This window comes from Neofelis nebulosa, chromosome 1 (genome assembly GCF_028018385.1).
Source record: "Neofelis nebulosa isolate mNeoNeb1 chromosome 1, mNeoNeb1.pri, whole genome shotgun sequence".
NCBI lineage: Eukaryota > Metazoa > Chordata > Mammalia > Carnivora > Felidae > Neofelis > Neofelis nebulosa.
In genome coordinates, this window is record NC_080782.1 from 63,184,987 (window position 1) to 63,195,569 (window position 10,583).

The 10,583-nt window shown below is 49.2% G+C and overlaps 1 protein-coding gene across 1 annotated transcript; it reads right to left on the reverse strand.

Annotated features, from left to right (window-relative positions):
* Positions 1-7,480: 7,480 nt before the first annotated feature.
* Positions 7,481-10,553, reverse strand: DUSP1 (dual specificity phosphatase 1). The gene is made up of 4 exons (XM_058723470.1): positions 9,932-10,553; positions 9,504-9,649; positions 8,932-9,151; positions 7,481-8,511 (listed from the first exon to the last, which is right to left on the reverse strand). The coding sequence occupies exons 1-4, from the start codon at positions 10,296-10,298 to the stop codon at positions 8,141-8,143; spliced, it is 1,104 nt and encodes a 367-aa protein (XP_058579453.1). The 5' UTR covers positions 10,299-10,553; the 3' UTR covers positions 7,481-8,140.
* Positions 10,554-10,583: the final 30 nt, after the last annotated feature.

The window sequence follows — 10,583 nt, forward strand, 5'->3', positions numbered from 1 at the left end:
ACAGTGAATGAGACAGACAAGGCCCCTGCCCTCAAGCCTTTACATTCTAATAAGGAGATAGACCATATACAACTAAATAAAGATTAGGTGGTGGTAAGTCTATGTTGACAAATAAAGCAAAGAAAGGGGTACGGGATGCCAGGGTTGGGGCAGGGTGGTCAGGAAATGGCCCACTGATGAGATGACTTTTGACCAGAGAGCTAAAGAAAGTGACAGAGCTGGCCCCACCAAGCTGAAGGAACATCAGTCTCAGTGGAGGGAAGGGCATGGGTCTGTGGAGCAAGGGTGGATTTTGCCCATGCTAGAAAGAGCAATGAGGCCAGCTTGGCTGGAGATGAGTTGGGGAGGGGGGGGGGTGGGAGTTGGGGAAGAAGGGCAGATGTGGTCAGAGACACATCAGCAAGACAAGTCACATTAGCTCTTTCAGACTTTGTAAGGAGTCGGCCTTTGAGCCTGAGTGAGATGGGAACCATAAGAGAGCTCAGGGTAGAGGACGAAAATGACCTGATATGTTAGAAGTTTCACTCTGGGTTTGTAAAAGTTTAACTCCCTTCTAGTCATGGCAGATCATGTAATTCAGAACTGCCCTACTGCTGAGGAATGGGAAAGTGAGATAAAAATATTTCTAAATACTTAAGTTTAAATACTTGAAGACATTCAAGCACTAAAAGGACAGTGAAGAATTGTGGAATCAAGTCTGGAGGAGGAAAACCAGAGAGATGGGGACAGTATTTGGGGCCTCTTCTCCCCAGTGGGTATCTGCCAATTCTGAAACAGGGGGCTGAAAGGCTACGAACTGGAGCAGAGCTTTTAAGACTCATGAGTCTAATGGGACAAATAATGGAATTCAGGGCACACAGAGGCGAGTGGAGGTTGGGGGACCCAGTAACACCCCATGCTTGTTTGTGTATTACCCTCCAAAAAGTAATCAAGGCCCGGGGGGTCAGGTAAATCCCCCAAGCTTCTAGTTGAAACCCCTAAAGGATAAACCCTTGGAATAAGAATGAAGCAAGTTATCACAGGGTCTAAAACCCAGCTTCGGGTCCTCTCAAACCATCTCAATCTCTGGTTGGTCTGGATGGTCTGGGATTCCTAGGCCCCTAGCTACCTGCAGCAAAGTAAACCCTATTGAGGGGTGCCTCGCTGGCTCAATCCGTGGGGCATGCAACTCTCCATCTTGGGGTTTGTAAGTTCTAGCGCCATGTTGGATGTAGAGATTACTGAAAAAATAAAACCTTAAAAAAAAAAAAAAGAAAGCAAACCCTCTTGAGAAGAGGATAACAGCACCTAAACCTCAAATGATCTCCTAAGTTTTTCATAGACAGTGGCCAAACTTTATTTGAAAATAACCAGGCATCTGAGGGAAACAAAGCGTGATGATGATCATGATAATAACCATTAAAATGGTTAACATTTATTGTGCTGTGTGTCCAGTACTGTGTAGAACATTTTCTCCACATTATGTCATTTCATCTGGACAATCCCAGCAAATACCTCCCCCATTCCCTTTTTAGAGATGTAAATACTGAGGCTTTAAGAGAAGTGATCCACCTAAGGCCAACAGATATTAGTTATCTATCAGTTTTGCCCCAGGCACTTGGAACAAAATCTCAGAATTTTCTTGGTGTTTTTTCAACATCTACTGAGCACTTTCTAGGGGATAAATGACCGTTAGTCACTCTTTTATTCAGAAGACACATATAAGTACTTGCCGTTCATAACCCCTGGGCTGAGACCCAGGAGCCCAGGGTCACATAAGTCACCCTTACATTGAGACGTTTACAAAGTTGGCTAGCAGCAGTCATACACTCACAGTCAGTGGGCTGCATCCAGGTTGCGGCTGTCTTGTTTGGTCCATACAAAGTTTCTGAAAAAAGATTTTATGTTAAAATACCAATTCCTGGCTTCCTTACTACAAATAATAAGGTCCAGGGGCGCCTGGGTGGCTCAGTCGGTTGAGCGTCCAGATCGATTTCAGCCCAGGTCAAGATCCCAGGGTTGTGGGATTGAGCCCTGCATTGGGCTGCACTGAGTGTGGAGCCTGCTTGAGACGGTCTCTCCCTCCCTCTGCCCCTCCCCCCACTCCCATGCTCTCTCTCTGTGAAAAAACAAAACAAAACAAAACAAAACAAAACAAAACAAACACAGTAAGGTTTGGCAATACCGGGCCTCCATTTCCTCCTTGATTGGCAGCTTCCCTGTGGTACAGAGCATGAACTTCCTCTGTCACCACAGTCCCCAGTGGCCCAATTCTCAGTTATGTGGCCTACCTGGCCCAGGGGGCAGTTGGATTATGACCCTTGGTCACAGCAGTGGGATGAAAGCTATATGTTTTCAGAATACCGATGACAGATGAGAAAGTCTTAAAGGTCAAAGAAGGCTTTATGGATTTGGTGATATTTGAGCAAGAGACATTTTGAGCATTCAAGCAAAAGCCTAGCAAGTCCAGAGGTAAGGGTAGCAAGAAAGAGCATATCCTGTTATGAGAAGTACAAGTCTCAACGTGCATGGAGGACAGGAGCTGGGATTAAAAAAAAAAAAAAAAAAAAAAAAGATCTGGAAAGGAAGGCAGTGGTCACATCTTCGGAGGACCTTGAATTATGCGCCAAAGTGAGTCTGGTCAAGGGAGTGTAGACAAGTTTACAAATTCCAGAGAGTGAGTAGGGCTGTGGAGAGGTAAATATGGAGTGTTTTTAAAAACTAAAGGTAAGTACTACATATCTATTGAATGAATGAATACATGAATACATATGAAGAATGAGAAAGGAGGCAGCCAACTTCAAGGGATCGTTGGTGTCAGCCTTAATGAAGCTTTTAAACCCGAACTTTGCTGTGTGGCCCATGGCAAAGGATTACCCGGAGTTGGAGAAAAGGGGGCTGGGAGTATGTGATACTTTGCAGGAGATTGTATGGGGACTCATTCCCATGGGGACCAGTCACATCTCCATCACACCTCTGTCTTCCAGAGGTCCAAGACCCCTTGCTACCCCTTCCCAGGTAGTGTCTATTTCCTTTTCCCTCTGTCTCCCTGAGCCAGCCCAAATGAACCTCAGTGGTTCCAGAGCATTCCCAGGCTTGGATGAGGATAGGGGCTTAGAGCTGGCAGTTGGATGGGAAAGGAGAACACGTGAAGGTCTCTTCAGGTGCTTCTTACAGATGAGGAAACTGAGGCCCAGAAAAGGCATACCTCGCCACAGTCGACAGGCTAGGGTTGGTGGTCTCCAAGTAAAGGCTGTCCCCAAACGAAGCTCTGATGGCCCCAGAGGGAACTATGATATGAACACAGGCTCAGGGTATCTGTCAGGATGGGGAAAGACAGTCCACTTCTCCCTGCTTCCTTTCACCAGGACACCATGGGGAGTGGCACTGCTGCTTGAGTGACAGAATGGTGACCAGCTAAATCACAAGAGGACAAAGAGCCTTTCTCAAGCCTTTCTGATGTGCCCAGAGGTGACTGCCTTTCATTTAATCCACCTTTCATTTAATCCTTGAAGAGCCTTTGAAGGTCGGTGGTTAGTGGCCCATATGACAGATAGGGAAACCGAGGTTTAAAGAGTTTGGTAACTTATCCACAGTGAGTCACACAGCTAATAAGTGGCAGAATCAGTACTTGAACTCAGGTCTAGCTGACTCCCAGTCACTGGTTCTATCTAGTGGTCCATGAAGATCCCCCTCCAACCTCAAGTCTCTGTTGCCCTCCTGGCAGGAAACTCTCTTCCAAGCTTGTCTCTCAAATGGGCAAGTAGGTTTTCTCTCTCAGGTCTTGGCCACCTCTCAGAGAGGCCTCCTTGACCACCAGAATCTAAAGGAGCCTCCCCTTTTATTATTCCACCTTCATAGTCTTCATCTAAAAAAAAAAAAAATTTAATGTTTATTTTTGAGAGAGAGAGAGAGAGAGACAGAGCATGAGCAGGGGAGGCGCAGAGAGGGAGGGAGAGACACAGAATCCGAAGCAGGCTCCAGGCTCTGAGCTGTCAACACAGAGCCCGACGTGGGGCTCGAAATCAGGGACCATGAGATCATGACCTGAGCCGAAGTCTGACGCTCAACCCGCTGAACCACCCAGGCACCCCTTCATCTTATTTCTTAATGATCTTCTTTATATATTGCCTTCTTCCCCTCCCTCCACCCCCTGCCCCCATTGTTAGCTACCTGAGAATGGGAACTTTGTCCTGGGCCAAAGTGTCCCTAGGCATAGGGTGCCAATAAATATTTGTTGAATGAATGAATGAATGAATGAATGAACGGCCCTGCTGCTTAGCATAAAAAGCCACCGTCGAGAAAAAGGTGGTTTTAAGGTATTTTCCTTAGCAGAGCACTTTTGTCTGCTTGGTGCCCCAAGGCGCATACCCTTTGTTTTCCGGAGAACCGAGCACCACACCGCCTTCTGAGCTGATAAGAGGGGCGCGGAGGCTCCTCTGGACCCAGAGGCTGTTCTCCAGCTGGCGGGCCCTACAGAGCCCCAGAAAAGTCCCTAGAGGTGGGCAGCCCTCCCACCTGCTCCCCAGAAGGCAACCTGCGCAGGACAACATCCCGGGGTGACCTGGCTCCACCCGGTGAGGGGTGGGAAACCGGGGCCGGAGCCGGAGCCTGGCGCTGGGCGGGGCTACCCCGCGTGGCCTCGGCTTTGTTTGCCTCTGTGTATGGCAACCAAAAACCACCGCAGCCGGCAGTTCTCAGAGGCCTGCTCCAGCTCCCCGCCCCCCTCCCTGTATTTTAATCTCCTAAACTGATTTGTCAGCAGCAGGAAGTGACATGACAGCTTTCCTCACAAAAGGGAAACTCCTCCGCGTTACCATGGGGATGGAGGCCACTGTCTGATCACAGATTTATATAATCTTAAAGGTGTACACACCATGATGTCATCCTGGATGGGCTGGGGAGGGAGGGAGGGAAATGGCCTCCGGAGGCTGCAAGTCCGTGGCAAATTAGCTACGATTTGCAAAATTCCAAGGAAAGGAGAGGATGCGGTGGAAGCGTTTGCGGTTGGAACTATCCTAATGGAAACCACAGAAAAGCATAAAGTATGCATTGGTACATCTTCTAAGACTGGGAGGAATCTTACCCATTAGATCCAGGGCAAAGTGGTCATTTTTGGAGTGGGAAAACTGACACCAGAGAACCGCTAGAAGTCGTTAGGAATGGGGAATGGGACCTAAATGTTCCTCCAGGGCCCAGGGCCCATTACCTGCCAGGCACTTGCCATCCATGAGCCTATTTCCCCCTCACTCGTGAAGATTTTATGACCTCATTTTACACGTAAGGAAACTGAGGCCCAAAAGGATAAATAGCTTTTCCACCCCCAAAATTATGTGGTAAAACCATGCTGATGTCTGGTTGGCTACAAAATTCATCCTTTCCCCACTCCCTCAAGATGTTTGGACTGAACTCGGACTTTGGTTCCCAGTCTTTCCGACCCAGGTTCCAATCTCTGCGATGTTGTTTACTTGCTGTGTGAATTTGGATATGTCCCTTCGTCTCTCTGAGCCTCCGTTTCCCCCTCTGTAAGATGGGTGTTGCTGCTAAAGGTTTAATGTGAAGGTGTGTGAAGCAGTTAACACAGCGCTAGCTCTAAAATTGAGAGCTATTATTACCACATCATAAGTATTAAATGATGGAGTTGTCTCTATTTCAATCTCCCATTGAGAAACAAACATTTTAATAGTTTGAGTATCTTTCTCCTCATCACGAGGTACTTTTTTCCCCCCCTAAGAAAAGCAGTATCAGGCCAAAAGTGACATTCTCCGGAGGGCCCAAAGACCAGGAATCGGATACAAGAAGAAAGATGGTTATCAACCCTGCTCTCCTGAGCTGACGGGAGTAGGGCAGCTTGGACTGGGCGAAGTGAGTGAATTGTTTTCACTGGCGGCTCCCCTAGGCAGCGGCTGTATTTTTCCACTGCGTGGATTACACTGGAGATTAATTCTGGTTCAGCCAGTGCCTGTTAAGCAGAAAGTGATGGCCTGAGCCCACGGGGGAAGCCAGCCACGGCATCTGCCATGGACTTGAAGTTGCTGGTACGTTTCCACGAAAGGAGATATTTGCAATAGTAAATTTCTAGGGTTTGAAAAAAACACTGGGTACGGTTTGTTTTGAAAGGCATGAACACACTTCCAATGGGAAGCCCAGCCAAGGAAATGAGCTTGCCAGCTCAGGGTAAGTTCTTAGAACTTAGAACACAAGGATCTTTCAGGCCATGAGAGTCAAGCGGCAGATGGTAAACCAGTGGGTAAAGGTCAAGGACACTGATTGTGTGTCAAGGCCTTAAATGACCTGGCTGGACCAGGACCACTGTTCAGGGCACTACTAAAGTCAACAGAGAGGTTTCCTTTTCTGCTTCCTACATCACTTCATCCAGAGACAAGTAGCAGGGACAGGAGCTAAGGGACCAGTGACCCAAGAGCTTGACTGTTATTTAACTCAACATCATAGACTGGATTAGGAGTTGGTAGGCAATTACACCATCTGTTTTGGCCTGATTGACAAGAGCAAAAATCCAGCATCTTACCCTAGAGCAAGTCAGATCTGATTGCCTATCTTCAACAAAATTATGAAATCAGACTAGCAAGTGACCTGAAGGAGGCCGCCACCAAAAATTCTGTGTATGTGTATATATATATATATATATATATATATATATATACACACATATATATGTGTGTGTGTGTATTATAGTATTATATATATATATATATATATATATATATATATATATATATATAGATGCTGGTATGGATGTACTCCAAAGCACGAATAATGGTCAGGTTGGGGGTGGGAATTTCAGGCAATTTGTCCATGTTGTATTTTACTTAGAGTGTTTCATATTTTCACAAAAATAAAAGTCTTTTCAAAGGCAAAAAGGGAGCCCATGAGAGAAGCAAATGATAAAGTGCAAACCACATAGAATTAGGGAACAAAACAGATAGATGTAGGGCCCGATTCCCACCCCCCCCCCCCCCCCCCCCCCCCCCCGCCACTTAGCTATGCTGGGTCTCAGCAGCTTTGTCTGCAAAAACGGTCCTGAGTTGTTCTGGGAGCAGGTAGCACACTACCTTACACATAGTAGGACCACATTTATGTCAGCGGTTTTGGAAAACCATCATCCTCCTAATTCTAGCACAGCTCAGAAAGGAGAGGGCGTCTTTTTATATTATCCTGGGCAAAGTATTGAATTAAAAAAGCAACCCAAGCAAACGGTCATTTCTTTTTGGCTCTGGGAACACTTGGGCTCCCTGTGTAACAGGGTAGGAATACATGGATAGACACCTGGATCTGATACTAAGAGTTCAGCTACAGTACCTGGTTTTTCACGACAGATCACTTTCCTACCTTCCTTGCCACCCAGCCACCTTGGACTGGAAGGGCCACCAAGGAGTAGGAGACCAGATCCCAAGACATACGTCAGGGAGGCCCTTGTCCAGATTGTTTCACTGATGGGAAAGGGATCAGTTGGGGCTGCCCAAGAAACAAAGCATTGAGGTTTCAATAGAAATGCCATAATTTATTCTGTTGTATAAAAAAAAGTCATCCTTATGTAACAAAATGTCTTTCTTAAAAGAAATATATTATTTCAGTTCATAAATAATCAAACAGACAACTGCTGGCAACTAAAAAAAACAACACTGGTGTTTTCATCAGTGCTGAACACAAACCTGCTTAGGACGTATTTACAGGGTATTACAGTACTCAAAACACAAAAATTGAGGTATTTGGTTCTTCTAGGAGTAGACACGGACATTTGTGAAGGTAGACCACCTACACAAAAATAAATAAGGTATATTCTCATAGGTGTGTGTCGTCAGGAATGGTAATACTGGTAGGTATGTCAAGCATGAAGAGTTCCTACAAAACACAGGAGCAAGCAAAAAGAAACCGGCTCCTTAACTGAGTCCTTTCCCTTCTGCCCCTTTTTGTCAGAGGGACTTGATGTACCCACTATATTGGTCCCGAACGTGCTGAGTTCAGCAAACGCCTTGATGTTCTATCATCACCATGACTGCTTAGGAACCCAGTGGAACTCGGGGTGAAATTAAATAAATAAGGACCAGCCCTCACGAGCCCCCTCCCCAGAGTTATTGCATTTCTCCTCAGGGCGCCTAGAGTCCCCGGGGGGGTTGTGGAGATCACCACCCGTGGCTTTTCAGCAGCTGGGAGAGGTCGTGATGGGGCTCTGAAGGTAGCTCAATGCACTGTTCGTGGAGTGGACGGGGATGGAGACAGGGAAGTTGAAGACGGTGGTAGTGGAGGTGCTGCGGTCCAGCACAGCCATGGCAGGGCTCCCAGCCTCCGTTGAGCAGTGTGGGGCCAGGACCTGGGACTCAAACTGCAGCAGCTGGCCCATGAAGCTGAAGTTGGGGGAAATGATGCTTCTCCTTTGCTTCACAAACTCAAAGGCCTCGTCCAGCTTGACTCGGTTAGTCCTCATGAGGTAAGCAAGGCAGATGGTGGCTGATCGGGAAATGCCTGCCTGGCAGTGGACAAACACCCTTCCTCCAGCGTTCTTGATGGAGTCTGGAAAACAAAGGGTGGCCAGTTACTCAAGAGCTCACGAGAACAACCCTAACCCCAGGCAGAGGGTGCCTAAGAAACGTGTGTCCTGTCCAGAGAATGGCAACATCACGTCACGCCGTCACACAGCGTTCTGTGGAGGCAACACAGGCATTGTGCAAAGAACAGCAAGGGATTTAAACCAAAACCAGGCATCTCCATGAAGCCGATGGGTAAGTCAACTCCATGTTCTGAACCTCGGTTTGCTAATTTATTACATGGGGCACGAAATCCCTATTTTGCAGGGATGCTGCCTGCCCCAGATTGATATTAACGTACGGAGAAAGGCTCAGACAAATGTCATTCAAGTCCTTGCCATACAGTTGGGCTCAGTGACTAAAACGGGAGGAGCAAGGCAGACGTCCCAGGCATCTGTCCATTTACCTATGAAGTCAATTGCCTCGTTGAACCAGGAGCTGATGTCCGCCTTGTGGTTGTCTTCCACAGGGATGCTCTTGTATTGGTAGTGACCCTCAAAATGGTTGGGACAATTGGCCGAGACGTTGATCAAGGCAGTGATGCCCAAGGCGTCCAGCATGTCTTTTCGGGAAGCGTGATAGGCACTGCCCAGGTACAGAAAGGGCAGGATCTCCACCGGGCCACCCTGAAATCCAGAAATATCCACTTGTCAAGCTTCGCACAAAGTCAATTCCGGAGCCCATCCCCACAAAAACTCCCTGCTGGAAAGGTCAGTTTCAGATACTGAGCGAATTTAGTATTGTTGCCGGAGTATAAATAAATAGGGGAATAAACCCATTTGCCTGGGCAGAGCCACCAAGTTCATTTCTGTAATGCCAGCAATTAGACTCCGTTCCATCAGACCACTTAACCACGGGATAAATAACATCCCTGTGCCCCCTCCGTTATAAACTTGCAGGTTACTTTGTATATTCTCACTAGTACTGCTCTTCTTTGCCAGCTATTCCTTTCCCCCTCTAGCACGGGTCCCTACTAACCTGATCATAGAGTGGGGTGCTGCAAGAACTGCACCCTGATTCAGCGCTGTCAGGGACGCTAGTACTCAGGGGAAGGCTGAGCCCCATGGGGGTCGACTGTTTGCTGCACAGCTCCGGGCAGGAAGCTGAAAAAGCTTCATAGCCTCCTGGGAAGACAAAGAGACATATTTGTTTCCATTAGTATCCGGGACAGGGCACCTTCACACAACTCCCCCCACCCACCAGGGCTGAAGTTTACCCCTGAGAGGCCCAGGCAAGTCTTTGTTCTTAAAGCCAAACAAAGCCACCGGGTCCCCAGAACAGGACTCGGGCGCCCACGCGCTCCCGGTGAGGCGGCCCGCAGGGGCTGAGGGCCAGGGGGGTCCCGCGGCAAGGCGGCGGGGAAGGGGAGGGGGCATACGGCCGCCCGAGCTTCCCCGAGGGCGTACCTTTGAGGAAGAAGACTTGCGCGGCGCGCGCCTCGCGGCAGAGCGCGCCGGCGGCCAGGGCCAGGGTGCCGTCGCGCTTGGCGCCGTCCAGGGCGGCGCTGCGCTCGTCCAGCAGCACCACGGCGTGGTAGGCGCCGGCCAGCAGGCGGCCGCGCAGCTCGGCGTTGGGCACGATGTGCTCCAGGCCCATGGCGCCCTTGGCCCGGCGCCGCACGATGGTGCTGAAGCGCACGTTGACCGAGCCGGCGATGTGGCCGGCGTTGAAAGCGAAGAAGGAGCGGCAGTCCAGCAGCAGGCACTGCGCCGCGCGCTCCCGCAGCAGCGTCCGCAGGCCTCCGGCGTCCAGGGAGCCCACTTCCATGACCATGGCCGGCCCCAGCGCCCCCAGCGTGCCTGTTTTAGGTGCTCTTTGTCCTCGGAAGCCAAGGGCAGGGCAACGGCTTTCGAGGAAGAGCCCGACCCTGGTTCTGTCTGCGCCGAACCCCAAACTGCCTTTAGACTGAGTGAGGGGGCGTCGTGCGGGACTCTCAGCCGCCTCGGCTTCTTTGCTGCTACCTTGACTGCCCCTCCGGCCCCAACCACACGTACAGCCCAGCGTCCTTCGCAGCGAGCTCGGCCCGGGGGAACGCGTTTATATGTGGCCTCTCTGGGG